Genomic DNA, 18715 nt, shown 5'->3' with positions numbered 1-18715 from the left:
CCACTAACCCAGAAATAGTGCTTCAGGTTAAGAACTTTGCTTCAGGATAAGAACAGAAATTAGGCTCCGGCGGCGCAGCAGCAGCAGGAGGCCCCATTAGCTAAAGTGGTGCTTCAGGTTAAGAACAGTTTCAAGTTAAGAACGGACCTCTAGAACGAATTAAGTACTTAACCTGAGGTACCACTGTACTGCTGACATGCAAGTCCAGGGAGATTAAACTCCCACAAACACCTTCACCAGAAAGGTTACATGCAGTGTTTCGGTGTGTGTGTTGTTGACAGGGAATGTACACTTAGAAAGCAAAAGATGAAATAAAAACCCTAAAGATGTTGCCATTCATCATCATGCCTTGCAGTTGCTGCAAGTTCTTATGAGTAAGTGGTTAGCTACAGCAAGTCTCTTGATAAGCCAGACACTAGGGCTGTGAGTGGCAGCTCAACACAAGACACAAGCCCATTTCGCAAGTTGCCTTCATGCTTATACTAAGTGTATGGAGAGGAAGTGGGTGCTGTGGGTCCTGGCTGCGCCCATACATTCTGCACTCTGCAAACCCCACTGCTGCCTGTTTAGCACGATAGTGCAATCTTGCTTCCCTTTCGCATGATTAGGAGTAGACATGCAAGAAGGGCCAGTACAACTCAGCATTTGCAGACTGCCTTCGATCAGAGGTTTCAAACAAGTGGCTCATGGAATTGAGCTCCCATGTGGGTGCTCTGTAGAAAACCTGCGGATCAGTTAAAAATAATTTGTTTCAGTATTTTGCCCTGCACTTAATTCTTTTTGCCAATGGAGATTCAAGGCCATTTTGACAAGGTTCAATTTTATCCAACAGAGTGGCTAGCAAAGGACTGAGGGCTTGTGATTTTTCACAATATGCTGGCGCTGTCTACAATTCTTTCTCTACTACACACCTGTTCAGAGAGCCCTTCTCAGCACTCTGTCCTAGGAGGTACAAGACTTTCCTAATGCTGTGCTGGTTTTGATGATGATGCCGCCACTGGAGAAAGAAGCTAATTCAGAGATGCGCCAAGGCTCCCAGCAAAATTCAAGTGGTGCAAACATACAGACACTGAAGTCTGGAAACGGCTGCATTAGATACTTCAGAGCATTTCACAGACACGGTCTCATGGCTCCTTGGAACAATTCAGTAAGGTGCACCAGTATTTTTGCCCTTATTATGGGTGGAGGCCAACAGAACAGCTTGCTGAAGAATAGCTTGCAAGTTTGATGGAAATGCATTTCAGCTGGGGACCTCCCAGTTCATACATGAGTTGCTAAATGCCACTGTGCTACACCGACTGAAACAGAAACTACTTGTTTCAAAATCAGCCATTGAAAGTATGGGAGCATATGTACACACACTGTACACTTGACACGTGCAAGAGATGGCAGGTATCTCAGTGCTGTTGCATATGTATCCCTTGTACACACCAAGCTGCTCCAGAACAAATTGCTCCTCCCTACCAGTTTCCATGTAGGGATGCGGGTGGCGCTGTGGGTTAAACCACAGAGCCTAGGACTTGCCGATCAGAAGGTCAGCGGTTTGAATCCCCGCAATGGGGTGAGCTCCCATTGCTCGGTCCCTGCTCCTGCCAACCTAGCAGTTTGAAAGCACATCAAAGCGCAAGTAGATAAATAGGTACCGCTCTAGCGGGAAGGTAAACGGCATTTCCATGCGCTGCTCTGGTTTGCCAGAAGCGGCTTAGTCATGCTGGCCACATGACCCGGAAGCTGTATGCCGGCTCCCTCAGCCAATAAAGTGAGATGAGCGCCGCAACCGCAGAGTCGGCCACGACTGGACCTAATGGTCAGGGGTCCCTTTACCTTTACCTTACCAGTTTCCACAGGACAGAGACTTTCCCAGAAGTTAGCAAATGGTTGGCTGAGGGTTCCTTCAAGCCAGACACCTTTGTTTTGTAGGTCATCATGACTATTAGGAGGTCTCTTGGGGGGGGGGACTACACTTTTAACACACTTAGAGATAACCCTAGCCTAATAATAGCAACTTCATTGTCCCATGAATATTATTTGCAGTTCCCAAGACAGAAACAACAAGGGTGAAGGGTTGCTCAATCCTAACCGTTAGGACTCCCACCAGCCACTTCATGTCATGTCCCATTTTACATCTTTCTATGCAGCCTCATAACATAAAATTCCCTGGGTGAATTATAATAAATAACCAAAGGACACAAAAATGTCAAACAGTTAAAGAAAATACATATACATTGGTACCTCTGGTTGCGAATTGGATCCGTTTCGGAGGCCCGTTCGCAACATGAAAAGAGTGCAACCCGCAGTGGCGCGTCTGCGCACACGTGGGTTTCAATTCACCACTTCTGCGCATGCATGTGAAGCCATTTTGCGCTTCTGCGCATGTGCAAGCGGCGAAACCCGGAAGTAACCCTTTCTGGTACTTCCGGGCCGCCGTGGGACGTAACCTGAAAGAACGTAACATAAAGCAGACATAACATGAGGTATGACTGTATGCAAACACCATCACAAGTTACAAAAGTTACAAACAGATTTTTAAAAAGAAAAATAGGGTCAGAATACAGAGCTTATTTAAAACGGCTAGGTGAACGACAACAACAAAACAACCCCTGGCACCAAACCACCACCCAGGCAAAGCTTTCTGAAAAGCCTGTTGCATAACTGAGATGCCACTACCCAAAAGGCCCTGTCCTTGGAGGTTCACCCACCTCTCTTTATTAACTTCATTAACTTGGAGGACTCCGAGTAGGACCACTAAAGAGGACCTTAAGGTTCAGATAGGTACACAGGGAAGGCAGCAGACTTTCAGGTAACCTAGTCTCAAACATTTGGGGCTTTGAAAGGTTAAAACCAGCCCTTTAAATGGGGCCTTGGAGGCAGAACAGCTGATAAAGTGCAGACATAATAAGGTCAATGTACCCAGTTCCCAGCAGCTGAAATGTAGCCTGCTGTAGAAAAATAAGAGTTATGTCCGTTGCTCCACCCACTTCTTGCCTCTTGGGCATGAAAGAATTCATCTCCCTGGCTGGAAGAGGTTCTCCATCCCTGCTATACATGATACTCTCTTCAGGCTAAAGCATATTAATGGTAACAGATCTGAGACAAGGTCAACATCAAGCTTCCACCACCCAGATTCCCAGCAGTACGAAGCTGGTGCTGATTATCTAGGACCGATGCCTTCAAGGAACACTCACAGTCACATACCAAGCAAGTGTAGAGAAACTGGATAGCAGCACACGAACGTTGCTTGGCTGCTACACAAGGATTCTCCTAATGCCAGCCTCTAAACAATGAAAGTGCCATGTTCCAAAATGCATTGTGAAGACCAAAGAAAAAACCCCTACCCAACTCTGCTTCTCAGCAGGTATGGGCCATAACAACAGATCTCAATGAAGCTTCCACAGTCCACACATTTCAAGAGAGAGAGGCACAACATTCAGGTCCAAATCCCAGGAAGAGGGCTTGAACAGACCTTTCTACACGCAGGCCTAACTGGATAGCTGCTGTCTCTCTATATTAAGCATGCTTGCAAAAACTGCTAACTTGTTGTCAAACACAGTCAAGATGTCAGTGTGTCTTCAAAATAGGGGGAGAGCAGGGTTTACTTCAAGCCACAGTTGGAGCCTTTATAAAGATCTATTTTGATATCAAGGTTCAGCTCTGGTTCAGCAGCAGTTAATGGCTGCTAAAGACATGCAAAGTATATTTTCCTACATAACCTCTCCATGGGGGGGGGGGGCATGCAGCTTCTGGCCAGGTTTGACCCCAATCCTTCGCTCAGTTCAATTGCCTGAAACTACATTCCTGTTGTCCCTTGTCTCAGTACAAGGTACAACAGTGACCCAATAAGTCTGGGGCTGGTGAAGTGTCAAGAACTAGGTGCCAAATGGCTCCTTAAACCAAGGTTGCTGTCACCAAAACGGAATGTCTTGTTGCCATTTGGGGGCAAGACAGCTCTAAAGTTTTATTTTTAAAATGATGGACTGATTGTGATTGATTCTCAGTTAAACATCTGGCTAGGCTGAGAACGTTGAGAACTTAAAAGAAGAAAAGTCACTTGATCCAGGGACAGTCCACATTATATATTGGCCTATTCCGACCTCTTTTTCTTAATGTTGACTGCTCCTGCTCAGGCTGCACAGAAATAGCATTTTGGTTCCAGAAATCCATTCTGAATTGTGCAGATAAAATATAACTGATAGAATTCTACAGGATGGAGTATTAGCATGTGAAAACTACCCAGATCCGATGATCGCCAAGAATGCACCTCCAGATGGTTGAGATATCAGGTGCCATCCTGGCACCCAGGAATCTTCACTTGGTTGCAAGTGGCCAAAAGCCAGGTGCAAAATGTGCCTGGCATCTGGCTAATTTTGAACACTTGCTGGTGCAACCTTCCTGTGCTGGTTAAAAGTGAAAGCTCCAGATCAGGAAAAGGCCAATACCAGGGGTCAGCAAACTTTTTCAACAGGGGGCCAGTCCGCTATCCTTCAGACCTTGTGGGGGGACCAGATTATATTGGGGGGGGGGAGGGAAATGAACGAATTCCTATGCCCCACAAATTACCCAGAGATGCATTTTAAATAAAAGCACACATTCCACTCGTGTAAAAACACCAGGCAGGCCCCACAAATAACCCAGAGATGCATTTTAAATAAAAGGGCACTCTACTCATGTAAAAACACGCTGATTCCTGGACCTTCCATGGGCAGGGTTTAGAAGGCGATTGGGCCAGATCTGGCCCCCGGGTCTTAGTTTGCCCACCCATGGCCAATTCTCATCTTCCACAGCAGCAACTTATCTGATGTAGCACTTCCAACGTTATCCGAGTGGCACAGATGGGACAATTCATACAGCAGCAGCAGCTCCCACACGGCTAAGAAAAAGCAGGCCGTGAAACTTACGGTAAATCAACCCTTCATGACCAAAAAGGAACAAGCAGGGATCCTGACCGGAGCTGTCACACAAGAGTCCTTTGGAAGGCAAGGATGAAAAGGGTCCCAGTGGCTTGAAATCCACTGGCTTGCTGTCAACAAAGCAATGCATCCCAGGGTAACTCAATCCTTCCATCATCATGTAGCCCAGGTATAAGGAACGGAGGCCTATTGTTTGTTCACACACCTGGTACAAGATTGATACCTCATGGGAATCCAATTACATGATGTTGTACCATGCGGAACTGCTGCTTGTGTAAAACTCTCAAGGTGGTTAATTACTACACTGCCCCCGTGTGCAGCTGTTAAAACCACAACAAATCTGCAGAGTTTTGGGTTGGTGCGTGGAACACACACAAGTTAAGGTGGCTCTCCTCCAGCGTATTTTGCAGAGTCCCTTCTGACGTGTCCTGAGAAAGGACTCAAAACCAATACATTTGTTGCACCTGCCAGATTTCTCAAGGCAAGCCACAGACTTTCCCCTGCAGCCTGCAAACACATGACCTCTCTTGACAGCAACACCTGGGGAAAAAGCTATGAAGCTGGGCTGCTTGCACTTATCTCTTTTCGGGTCACAATGCAGCAACCAACTGTGGTACTCAGGAAGGAAGGAAGCACTGGAGACTGGTGCACAGGGGCAAAAGAAGAACCTGCCTGCCTTCTTACTTGCAACTCGTCCAGTGGTGGCTCTGCATGTCACCAGCTCCAGCTTCATATACAGCCCCTCTTCCCCTACCTTCTGCCCTACAAATCTCAGGAGCAGCATAGGAAGCCCCAGCTGAAGTGAGGTACTCAGAACACAGGGAAGGAAAAGTGCAGTGGCTTTTGGAAAGGGAGCAAGGCCAATGCTCTTGACTTACTTCCAGGAATTTGTAAGCTGCTCTGTGGGGGGGGTTGCTCAAAAAGCTTGTAAATAAACTTGTAAATAAATAAATAAATTCAGGCCACTGCTATGCCTCTGGTTGCTTAAGGCACCAATATTTTGCAGCTCAAGTTATACAGCTTTACACAGCTCAAGCTATGCTTAACTGGGGCAGAATCTTCTCTCATGCCAGATATAAGATGTTGTCAGAGCCTCAGACTATAGTATCTTGAGCAGAGGTCAGCAAACTTTTTCAGCAGGGGGCCGGTCCACTGTCCCTCACACCTTGTGGGGGACCGGACTACAGTGGTATCTCAGGTTAAGTACTTAATTCGTTCCGGAGATCTGTACTTAACCTGAAACTGTTCTTAACCTGAAGCACCACTTTAGCTAATGGGGCCTCCTGCTGCTGCCGCACCACCGGAGCACAATTTCTGTTCTCATCCTGAAGCAAAGTTCTTAACCTGAATATATTATTATATTATATATTATATAATAATAATATTATTATTAACCTGAAGCAATATTTCTGGGTTAACGGAGTCTGTAACCTGAAGCGTATGTAACCTGAAGCGTATGTAACCCGAGGTACCACTGTATATTGGGGGGGGGGGGAGATGAGCGAATTCCTATGCCCCACAAATAACCCAGAGATGCATTTTAAATAAAAGCACTCATTCTACTCATGTGAAAACACCAGGCAGGCCCCACAAATAACCCTGAGATACATTTTAAATAAAAGGACACATTCTACTCATGTGAAAACATGCTGATTCCCAGACCGTCCGTGGGGCGGATTTAGAAGGCGATTGGGCCGATCCAGCCCTTGGGCCTTAGTTTGTCTACCCATGGTCTTGCGTATTCACTATACGTACATCCAAGAAGACACCTATGTTTAAAATGAGGACAGGAACTTGCTTAATGCCTGGGCTTCTGTACCAAGCTCTTTAGTCAATCTACCATTTGGGGCTCCGAGAACCAACTTCCAAGACATCCACATGCCATTTAAAGTCAGCTAAGAATACCCCAAAGTGCCAGCAAATACAGGCCTTGATCATCTCTGCACTTCTTCAATTGTCCTAAGTTGGGAATCAAAGAGGTAAGGGATGCAGTTTCTGAGAACCTTTCCCAACAGGTAATGGCTTCTGGTGGACCCACCTAACTGGCAGTAGTGTTGGGTTGTTCTTAAATATACTGCTGACTCCCCCAGGGAGGACTTGTCTTAAAGGTGGAGCAGAGGCAACTCCAGAAAAGGAAGCCAACCCATTTGGGTTATCAAGGTCAGGTGCACAAACCAATACACACCAAACTGGCAGATAGGAAAAGAGCCTGGCACGGAGCCAGGGATTGCTTCACTGCGCCCCACGCTTGCAACACAGCCTGCATTTGTGACAGCACTGCAAACCCAACCTCCGCACAAGTGTCGTCCACGCACTTTCAACACGGATGAGTCAACACACCATCACAAATTACTGTGTCCTTATTACCAGCCCAAAACAGAAGTTGCTTTGTTGTTTTCCCATTCTTGCCTTGGCTGTGTCGGAGCCAAAATATACTCAGATGGGTTGCTTACACACAAACACAAAAGGAGAGGACAACAGGCAAAAAAAGACTGGAAGAGGACTTTAAAAAAAAAAAGATTTGCACCATTTCACCAACTTAGTGAAGGGGGCAAGACGTTGGTGGAAGGCTGAAGTCCAGGGGTGCCAACTTGAATGAAATATTGAGGGGACTCTGGTAAGCCCCGCCTTACACAATTGATCACATGACGTGGTGCATGCACATCATTTGAATGGCAATGCCCATCAACTTTGGGGGGGGGAGCTCAAATTTTTTTTTGGGGGGGGGGCGAAGGGCCCTTAGCCCCAAGGAGTTGGCTCCCACGCTGAAGTCCCTCTTGCACACATGCCCCCTTGCTTTTTGCACGTTTCCTACACTGCAGCTTACTCTCTTGTAGCCCTGAGCGACCCAGCTGTCCAGGCAAAGAAACGCATTCACACGACCCAGATCAACCACGCACGCCTGGAAGCCAGGAGAAGAACCGAGCCCAGCCCTCGCCCCGCGCAGGCCCCACCGGCGGCCGCTACCTTGTCGGCGATGCTGCGCGGCAGCTGCAAGTCCGGGCTGGGCGTCAGCTCGGCGCCCGCCTCCTCGCTGCTGGAGGCGGCCAGCGGGTGCGGCATCTCCCGCAAAGACTTGGGTCCCGACGAAGGCAGCGCCTTGGGAGTGCCCGCCCCGCCGCCGCCGCCCGCGGCAGCGGACATGGCGGAGGCGGAGCAGCGAGGGCCACGGAGCCCGGCCCGAGAGGAGGGGAAGAAGCCTCGCCGAGCCAGCGACCGTCCGGAGGCCGCGCGGACGCTCCGCTCCTGGGCTGGCCGGGAAAGGGGCGGAGGGAAGCGGCCGTGACGGGCGGAGCCCCGCGCGCCTTCTCCGCCCCGCGCCTTTTGCGCGCCCGGAGCCGCCCCCGGCCCGCCCCGCGCAGGAAACACCAGCGCGCGCGCGCGCCTCGGAAAGACTCGACGTTGCGGCAGCAGCAGCGGCGGCCGCGGCTCCTCGGAGCAATTTCCCCCGGAGAGGCTAAGCGTCGAGGCTCCGCCCTCCCCGCGCCGAGAGAAGGAGAGCAGCCATAGGCGGAGGAGGGACCTGCGGCAGCCGCGGCGCCTGCTTCCCTCCTCGCCCGCTGCTGCTCGGCGGGGCGGCCGCCCCTCTTCTCTCTCTCTCTCTCTCTTTCCCGGATGATCCCTGGGAAATGGATTTCTCTCGCGCCCGCCAGCGCGCATCCCTCTTTGGCGGAAGAAGCACCGGCTGCCTTTTTATGCTGCTCGTGGATTCTAACCCCGTTTACCCCACGACACTCAACAGGTCTTACTTCTGAGTAGACTGGGGTTAAGGCTGCGCAGTTCCCGTCCCTTTGTTTTGAGAATCGTAGAATGGTTGGAAGGGACCCAGTGGCGTAGCGTGGGGGGTGCAGGGGGGGCGGCCACACCGGGCGCAACATCTGGGGGTTAGGGTTAGGGGGCGCAAATTACTTGCCTTGCCCCGGGTGCTGACAACCCACGCTACGCCACTGAAGGGACCCCCAAAGTCCGCCCCCCTGCAACTAGGGCTCTCACCTTTGTTCTGGCAAAATACAGGGCGGGGGGCGATTTTTTTTTCCCCCATCGGTGCTGAAGTGACTTCAAAGCAATTCTTAATCCATTTCAGCCTCACAAGATGGGCCATCTGGCATTTGTCACTCATGCACACACGTTCACGTGAATTGGTAAATCTGCCTGTGCTGGGCTACCCGGAGATAAAATACATGACCTTTCGCACACCCTTTCACAAACACATGTATTTGGAGAGGATCCCTAACGTGGCTGAGAGAGAAGACCTGAAGTGCAGGGCAAAACTGTATCCATACAGAATGTAGCATTTTACATTGAAATACAGGACAATTATGCATTATACAGGACAATCCTGAATCATACAGGACAGGTGGCAACCCTACCTGCAACGCAGGAATGTTTTGCCCAAGGTGGGGCTCAACCCCACCCCCACCCCCTGCTCTGCTGACTGAGCTATTCCCTGAGGAGATGTTCTTAAATGTGTTGTGTGCATTCAATTTGCTGGTATGGGGGGCGTGGGGTTATCCTCCTCCCCAACCCCATTCCGTTGGTGTTGGTTCTGACATGCAGAGCACCCATGCAGCCATGCTGTGTGTGTGTACATGTGAATACCAGGGGTGCCCAAACTTTCTTCAAAGAGGGCCAGATTTGATGAAGTGAACCGTTGAAGTTGCTGACCATTTTTTAGGATTGAAGCTGTTGAGCTTCGATCCTAAAAAATTGGATTTATTGGATTTGACACCAATAAATAAACTGCCACGGGGCCAAATAAAACCGGCCAGGGGGCCAAATTTGGCCCCCAAGACGGACTTTGGACTTGCCTGGAATAGACCATCACAGGTATCCATCACACCATCCCTGGAGTGCCTACATTTTAGACCACTTCCACTTTTTCAGTGAAGTCGCTTTGCATGTGCAGCTGCAAGCCACTAAAGATCTTTGGGGTGGTTCTAAGGGTTTGTCCTTGGGGGTGGGGGGACATGGGGATTTGGGTGTGATGGCCTTCCCGTCTCTGAGCAGGTTTGCATCCCTCCTCACCATTGCTACCACTGTCCATTTGTTTGCCCGCACCCCACCACCAGCAACAAAAGCTTCAGCCATCTCCCCTGCATCCTCCGGTCACAGTAGCTGCTTTAATATTATTTGACATATACATGCTTACCCGTTTTCACTGCTTTCAATAGATCTATTAGTATTACACACACACACATTTAATCAATCAAAACGAGGAATAGCTCGTGTTTTAAACAGTGCAGGAGGAATAATATTTTCTTACAAACAGCACATCACAAAATCTCCAAGATCCATTAACTCTGATTTATTCTTCCTGTGAATAAAGCATATCTGACATAGTGCACTCTCTCTCTCTCTTTCTCGCTCTCTGTTTTTCTGCTTGCTAATCTTCTCTGGCTTTCGTTTGATTCAAATTGTTCTCTCTGGGCCTCGTCTCTGATAAACATCAGTTTTATCTTTACATTTGACACTAACTGCATCAGAAAAAGATGTTCCTTGATTCCAAATGCCAAGTGACAATAAGCTATGTATTCTGCAATGTGCAGACGGGAAGGATAACATCTTGCTAAAGTGACTGAGGTGACTTTAAAACAGGAGACTTTTCCTTACAGGTCATCATAGGGATGCCAATCAGCCAGTATTTTAATGGTTGTACCCATTAAGCTGTATTTCCAGGTTGGATAACTTTTGGGCCTCAGATGTTGGACTCCAGTGCCCACCACCCCTCAACATAGCCTGTGCTGCCTGGGGCTGATGTGAGTCTGTCAACATCGGGTGGGTTATAGATTCCTCACTCCTGCTGTATTTGATCAGATAAGTAGCAGGATGTCTGAAAAGCAAGTGAATTTGAGATTCTGCCTTGGCTCTTCGCCTGTAACCAAACAGGTTTCTATTTCGCCTTATCCAGGACTACCAGGTTCCGTCATGACTTCACTCTTGACCCACCAAGTTCTGTCCTGGTTTTAAAACTCACCCATGACCGCCAGATTGTGTCAAGGTTCTCTCCACCCTGACCCTCCTCTTGGTCCCACACAAGAGCCCAGTGCTATAAAAAAACAAAGTTGATAAGCGACATGGCCACAGAAGCAGACTCATCATAACTGCATCAAGAATGCTATGCTTTTCTATATTTGGGAAAGCAGAATTTGGGCTTGGCCCAGAAAGAGCTACATTATATGGGGCTCCTGCACCTTTAATAGCTGTGTATAAGTGGGGATTTCAGCAGGTGTAGCTTGCATGACAAAATCCCTGGCTAAAATTGCTACACCACACTTAAAGGTGCAGGAACTCTGTCCTTTGCCTCTATGACTCAGTGGCGTAGCGTGGATTGCCAGCGCCCGGGGCCACATGGAGAAAGGGGAACAGATGGAGAACACATGCACATTCAACTGTCTAATGGCATCTGCATCACCCAGGAAATCACAGCCACAGAGATAAGAAAATAAGTCATTCTGTCATCTGGAGAGGTCACTTCCTGGTTCATATGGAGAAGCTATTTTCAGTGGAGTCCAGAGATGGAAGTGCACAGCTGTACTGAGGCAGCACCAGTTGTTAAAAATTTGCATCCCTAACAATTTTGCATCCGGGACAACCTCTCCTTTGGCCCTTCCCACACTATGCTACTGGCTACCCATGTTCTACACCTGGAGTGCCACAACTGTGAAGATCTCTGGTGGCCACCTGTCTTAGCTCTGGTCCCCCTGTTGCCGTAGATCCAGCTTGGATAAGTGCTTCTCTTTGCACCTCAGTAATCCACATACAAAGCAGGAGTAAATGGTGATTGATTGATTGGAGGGATGGTTGCAATGAGGCGTGCGCTAAGGAAAATTTGTCAGTTATATATGGGAATAATTTGTCTATATTTTCACACACTCACAGCTTGCCTTTCTTCCCCTGTGGAACCCAAGATGGCAGGGAAGCCAAGAGGTGGCGCCTCCATGAGCAAAGAGCTCACCAAAATCTCGCAAGATCTCACTGAAATCTCATGAGATTTCACAGAACACAAGAGATCTTGTAAGACGTTGGTGAGATCTCACAAGATCTCTTTGGAAGCCACTGGCATTGCTTCATATGCCCCACAGTGTAAGTAAGGGAGGCAGTGCGGTGGCATATTCGCCTCAGGTGGCAAACAGGAAGCGCCACATGTGGTTTCCATACAATCACCTTCCAAGCACTAGCCCAGGGGTCAGCAAATTCTTTTAGCCACAGGCTGGTCCACTGTCCCTCAGACCTTGTGGCGGGCCAGAGAAGTGGCATGGGGGCAGAGCTGGAATAAGAGAAGAGGGGGGCCAGCCGCTGTGCTTCCCTTCCCAGGGGCGTGATCCGTAACGCATTTCATCTCAGTGGGCTTGAGCAGTTCTTCAGGCACTGAACAAGCGGCCTTGAAACGATTGAAGCTTACTTGCAAGTATGTGCGTCCTTAGGCTCTTAGGGTCCATGCATCCAATGGCAGAGCAGGGTGCAGCTGTGCTCCGAGACGCAGCGTCTCCTGGCGGTGCAGGTGGAAGCTGACAGGGAAGGGAAAGCGGACTTCCAGAGGTGGAAAGGTGAGAGGAGCCAGAGCCGGTGGTGGACGCTGCCTTGCTTCCTTGCAACGGCAGGAAGAGGCTGAGCAGCAGTGGCTCTGCCAATCAGATGCTATGCCTAGTTTACCTCAGCATGGCGAGGGGACGTCTCTGCCAATCAAACGCCACTGAGGTAAACCAGGTGCGGCAATTGGGTGGCAGAGCTGCTGCCACTCAGCCTCTCCCTCCTGTCACCATCGCCGGGAGTCTTGGCTTCGCGACAGGTTCCGGCTTCGCGGTGCGGGGCAGATTGATGACCCAGGTGTGCCTGATCCAGCCCGCAGGCCTTAGTTTGCCGACCTCTGCACTAGCCAGTGCCAGACTCCCATGCCTTCAGAGCACACTCTAGCACTAGTAGCAGCAGCAGCAGCAATGATACAATTGTGGCCAGTAAATATACAGTATATTTAGCCCACCCGAAACACTGACTCTCATGTCTCTTGGAACAGCAAACCCTCTAGAACCTTCCGCCCAAATGCTATTCATACATTTCATGTATTTTACTACTTCTGTTTTTATTTATGGATAGATGCATGACTCCTTGCAAAGGGCAGCTGGCAACATTTGTGCTTTTCTATATTTCGCTGCTAAGTCTAAGTTGTTGTTCCACGTCTTCACAGATTCTGCCCTCTCTTTCTGATTGCCTCCAGACAGTATTTTGCAGGAGGGATGAAAAGACATCCAGGAAATTTTGGTTCACGCAATTAAAGTGGATTAAAGTGCTCTGTTGTATGGGATGAACAAATGAGTAATGGGAAGGTTTATAACTGCTGTGGCAAACAATTCAGGTGGAATGCTCATTGTCATTATAACCTCCCTGTAAATAAATCAGAATGAATGCTCAATAAAGACCAAACATAGCCTAACGTCCACAAAAGCTTTGAGCAAGCAAATCAGAATGACTGTTCAATAAACAGGTTAGCAGGAAAAGTCCTCTTTCTCTTTCTATTATTGCTCCACACCTGCAGATCCCTTTACCAGCTGATATTTATTTAACGGCTTCTTACACAAAATGCCTTAAGATTAATTTTTACAAGCGCTAGGCTGTATCATTGCCAGCTGGTCTGCTCCCATCCCCTTCATGGGGTTGGAAAGGCAGAAATCAGCAAGTGAAGCTTTTAATGGCATGGACCTAAACATTATTACTTGCTAATCATTGTAATTTAAACTGCTATTCAAGGGAGGGTTCGAAAGCTAGCAACTCCATCTGGTGAAATAATTTAAAACTATTTCTAAATGCAAAAACTATTTGTGAAATCACGTGCTATCACAGATTAAATGAGGACTAACAAAACTACTGACACCAGCAGTGAGAGAGAACATTAAAATATTCCTGAACATTTCCTTAGCAGTTAATTCTGTTGAATTTAGGGTGACCGGGGTGGGGAGGCTTCTGCACCTTTAATATTGCAGAAGAGACAATCCCACTCCACAGACACTAGCTGAAATCCCCTCTCCTGCACAGCTATTAAAGGTGCAGGAGTGCTGCCGTTTTCCACATCCGATCACCCTCATTTAAATTAATGAAAGCATTTATTCCAGCGAGTTATTGGGGTTTGTGCCTTCACTCTATGAACAGTCTGTATAACTACAGATACTTGTCAAACTATTGTCTATCAAACAACATTTTCAAAACACTGGGTGGGTGGGGGGGGATAACACAGCATTAACATGGTGGAAGCATGCCATTTTAATAAAAGGGGACTTTTATCCTCAGTGGGGCCTGGGTCAATTGCTGGTAACATTTTGCACTGATGGGAAAATATCCACAGGGTAGTATATTTTCATATTCCTTGTCAGGAGCTATTAGCGAGCATGGAAGTAAAAAAATGCTGCTCTGCTATTACTGAAGCTCGGTTTGTGTCTTGAGATGTATTTTTATCGCAGTCGTTGCATTTGCTCAATAGGGGACAAGAAGATAACCTGTTACTTTGGTGTTAGAAATTCTCTATTTTATTTTTTAATACTTGGATCTGTTGGCAACTGTGTTTGGGAATGGAAAGCTATTCAAGGCCATCCTGCGGTTCAGTCTCCTTCAAAAGAACAACCAAAACGCCATAGTTTTTATTGCATATACATAGGGAATCATAGGTATTTCTGTACATCCAAAGTTCCCAGACAAACCCAGAATACTGCAGTCATAAGCAGTGTCCGGGTGGAAATCAGCAAAATGTCTGGGAAAATCTGGACATAGCTCAAAAATGTCAGCAACTACCCCCCCCCCCAAGCTCAGCAACTTTTGTGTCCAGATTTTCACCTTTTGAAATATAGGAACCCTAACATAGGGGACTGGCTCACAGTCTGCTGAATATAGTGAGAAAAGCTGGAAAATATTGTCGTGTGCCTTCCCATTAAAGTGGCTACCTTTATTTATTACCATCCCTTGCTCTTGTGACTTGGTCAGCTGTTTGATTTGTCAGGAGTAGGAGGTGGTAATATTTATCTCCAGGTCCGGAAAGCTTAACCTGCTACTAATTTCTGCCACTCATGGTTCTTTAAAAGGCACAGAAGCAAGTATTTGGGATCAGCTGGCAAACCTGTTTTCAGTTATTGTAAAACATCTCTACAGTACCCTGGGATTTTCATATTGCTTGGTTTGTACAGCTACGTTTGAAATTGTGATTGGCTTTTAGGATTGCAGAATTTTATGGCAGAAATCACTTTGGGGCAAAAAGCAGACTACACTTTTTATAAATCAACAGCAATAATTATTTTGGTACATTTTCTTTAAATCCTTTCTTAACATAACATAACCCTGTTTTTACAGTCCTCCACACAATGGGAGTACGAAGGCCCAAATCATCTTCTTCTTCACTGTGCAAAACCTAGGATATATGTTTTAGAAGAAATGGTTGTCATTTCCCCCTCTAATTGTCTTGTAGGGCCAGCACTACCATTAGGCAGAGTGAGGCAGCTTCCTCAGACAGCAGACTCTCCGGGCAGAACATCCAGTAGCCCTCTGTTTCCCTTGTGCCACCCAACCTAGTCTACTGCCCCCAGGGCAGGGCAGCATCTCATCCCAGTGTTGAAGCAAGATTCTGCTGCCAGTTGGATTCTAGAAGTGGAAGGGGAGGGCGCCATTTTGTTCTTTGCCTCAGGCGGCAAAATGTATTGTGATTGCCCTGCCAGCCAGAAGCTGAGGCCTAATAGTTGATGCTAGTCAGTGTGTGCTTGTTTGTGATTGTAGTGTTGAAATGTCATTGTTGCTTGCTTGATACCCAGACGTCTCCAAGTGACTTACAACACATTTGAAAACAAAATCAGAGCTACATTACAGCATTAAAAACATAAAAACACCATTCATATATATCATACCCTCCAACATTTCTCCGATGAAAATAGGGACGTCCTGTTCTATCTTCTTCATATTATTATTATTATTATTATTATTATTATTATTATTATTATTATCCTTAATTATTCTATTCACAGAATATACATTCTTTACAACAAACAACTCCAAAATAGACAGACAACTCCAAAATAAAACCATATGTAACAAAACCATAAGTCTCATGTTTTCATTTACACTGATCTCCTCTCCGATACCTTTACTTGATATTTCTTGTTGCTTTCTGCTTTCCTTATAGAATCTTTATGAAAATTTAAATCTCTTAAATCTTATACCAATCTTTAACAGTTTCAATTAATCCCTTCACCTCCCTCCCCCACAGCCCAGTACTTCCCTCCACCCGGGTGCGATCTTTACCTACTATTATTTTTGTTATTGTTGTGTCTTCATTTTATTCTTTATACCCCGTCCATCTGACTGGGTTGCCCCAGCCACTCTGGGCAGCTTACAACATAGTAACATGAAACATTTTTTAAAAGCTTCCCTATGCAGGGCTGCCTTCAGACGTCTTCCAAAGGTTGTATAGTTATTTATCTCCTTGGCTCGGGGGTTGCATAACTCCATACCCTCCAACATTTCTCCGATGAAAATGGGGACTTCCTAAGGAAAAGGGGGACATCCCATCATCAGATCAGAAACTGGGACAGCTTCCGTAAATCCAGGACTGTATCTGGAAAATAGGGACACTTGAAGAGTTTGATATATGAGTGTTCACATTTGAATGTTCAAATCTCATTTTCTTTCTGGTGGGAGCAGGAGGTGAACTTTTGAGTCTCAGCTTCCTTGCACAAGCATAGGAGATAGGTTTCTAGAGAAACATGACGTTTTTTGCATGTCTGTGCTCTTTATTCCACTTCCCCTCGGCCAAACAGAAAAGATTAAAGCAAGCAGGCACAACTTTTGATCGTGAAACACCAACACATGCATAGCAGTTGAGTAGATGCTTCATGAACATCCTACTTTGCTGATTTCCTTGACTGTTAAAAAAAGGATTCTCAAACACCTTGCACAAGGATGGGGAACCTGACGCTGTTGGACTCCCTGTTTTCACTCTCAATCAGCAAAGCCCATGGGGCAGGAATGATGGGAATTGTAGTCCAACAACATCTGGAGACCCATAAATTCCCCATCCCTTACCTAGCAGGACACAATATTTGTGTGGTCTATAGTCAACCATTTGGCCAGTCCAACCACAAACTGTGCAGGCATGAAATGAAGCACATATGATGTAGGAAGCAAGCAAGCAAAATGAGTGGTTAAAAAGTCAAAACAACCCCCCAAAGTGCTTTTCTCATAGAAAAGCTGCTTCAAGAAAGGGGAAATTAGAACAGAGAACTGATGGCAGAGGACGCTTAACCCTTTGAAAGAGAAATTCAGGGGAAGTCACCGAGGAAGTCACACAGTGGAAAACACAGTTTCTTCACAAACAAACACCCCACATGTATCTGCTGAAAAATCAGCAAAGCCACCCCCCAAAGCATTTTGCTGACACAGAAGTGGACACCAAGGATTTTTGTTACAATACGTGTCTGCTTGCAATGATGCCTTTCTTTAGCCATCAGAAAATAAAAAAATAAGCATTAAATGCGTTCATAATACAATATTTCCTTTGCTAAGGAGGCCACGATTGAAAGCACAAACAGCAACGGCAATTGCATTAATTGATACGTGCACCCACGACACGCAGATCTGTTTGTTTTTCCTACAGCTCCCCGTGCCTAAAGGCGCATTCCCCATCTACTCCAGTAACACACATAATGAAACCGTAACATGGATGAGCAGTGTAGCAGCTGCCTTTGAGCTGGTTTAAATCCTTTATGCACATTGCCAGAAGGAGCACGTAATGGGACCCCAGGTATGAATGGGAGGGGGTGAGAATCCTGGGTGCCTAGGCATTGCAGGTGCAGGTGCAAATCAAGGCCAAAGTGAAAGAAAACACAGAGGCAATACATAGCAGGCTTAATGAATAAAAAGAAGGCCAGGGTAATATTAAGAAAAACAATGCCCAGGTTGCTAAGGTAACTGTCACATGTCCTCCATTGTGACATTTCCCCCTGCTGGCTCACCTGTGGGATAACCAGAGGTCTTTTATGAGAGTAAGTGCTTGATGCTTTTTTTCTCCCATTTTGTTGGCATTTCTCTCCCCCCCCCAACTGCTATATTTTGAGTCTCACACTATGGTGTACTAATAGGACAGGAGACTGAGGTGGTGCATATCTAGAAAACTCCGCAAACTGTAAAGAAGGTCTTATCACCTGCTGATACTGAACTCTCCCCAAAGCTGAGCTCCTATTGAGGAGCCAGTAGAGCAGACATGGCCAAACTTGGCCCTCCAGATGTTTTGGGACTACAATTCCCATCATCCCTGACCACTGGTCCTGTTAGTTAGGGATGATGGGAGTTGTAGTCCCAAGTCTGGCCATGCCTGTGGCCTAGAGAACAGATTAGGGTGAAGAGCAAAGGGGATAACTGAAACAAGATCCAATGATCCTAACGCACAGAACACGTGTGTGCCTGGGACAGGACTTGTCACATCAGTAGGAAATTGTTTATTTGGGGAAAATAATTACATACCACTTGATCATAATATAACCTCAAAGCGGTTTATGGAAAAGTAAATTTGTCGATTAAAAGCAGCTAAAAATAGCCTTATAAGAAAAAAACATTCAACAACTCATTAAAATCAACAATGAGCTAAAAACAAATTAGAACACATGAAACTACTAAATGTCTGGATCGGTTTGCCTAAATAAAAAAAAAAATGTTAAGTAAGCCCCAGAAAGAGTATAGTGAAGACACCTGCCAGGTATCTTAAATAAATAAATTATTGTTTATAGAGAAAAATACAAAGCTTAATATCTTTACCCTTTTTTAACTAAACTAAGACTTCT

General features: G+C 46.6%; 1 protein-coding gene and 1 long non-coding RNA gene across 2 annotated transcripts in view; one reads left to right on the top strand and one right to left on the bottom strand.

Annotated features, from left to right (window-relative positions):
* Positions 1–8157, bottom strand: part of SNX30 (sorting nexin family member 30) — a 48048-nt gene extending 39891 nt beyond the window's left edge. Inside the window, exon 1 of the mRNA XM_081176509.1 lies at positions 7875–8157. Coding sequence (XP_081032635.1) covers positions 7875–8051 — 177 coding nt within the window. The 5' untranslated portion in view covers positions 8052–8157. The remainder of the gene's footprint in view (positions 1–7874) is intronic.
* Positions 1–18715, top strand: part of LOC308577107 — a 134469-nt gene that overhangs the window by 8510 nt on the left and 107244 nt on the right. The gene's annotated exons all lie outside the window — the stretch shown is intronic.

The sequence above is a fragment of the Podarcis bocagei genome, assembly GCF_964188305.1.
Source record: "Podarcis bocagei genome assembly, chromosome: 17".
NCBI lineage: Eukaryota > Metazoa > Chordata > Lepidosauria > Squamata > Lacertidae > Podarcis > Podarcis bocagei.
This window is presented reverse-complemented; position numbering and strand designations above follow the sequence as displayed.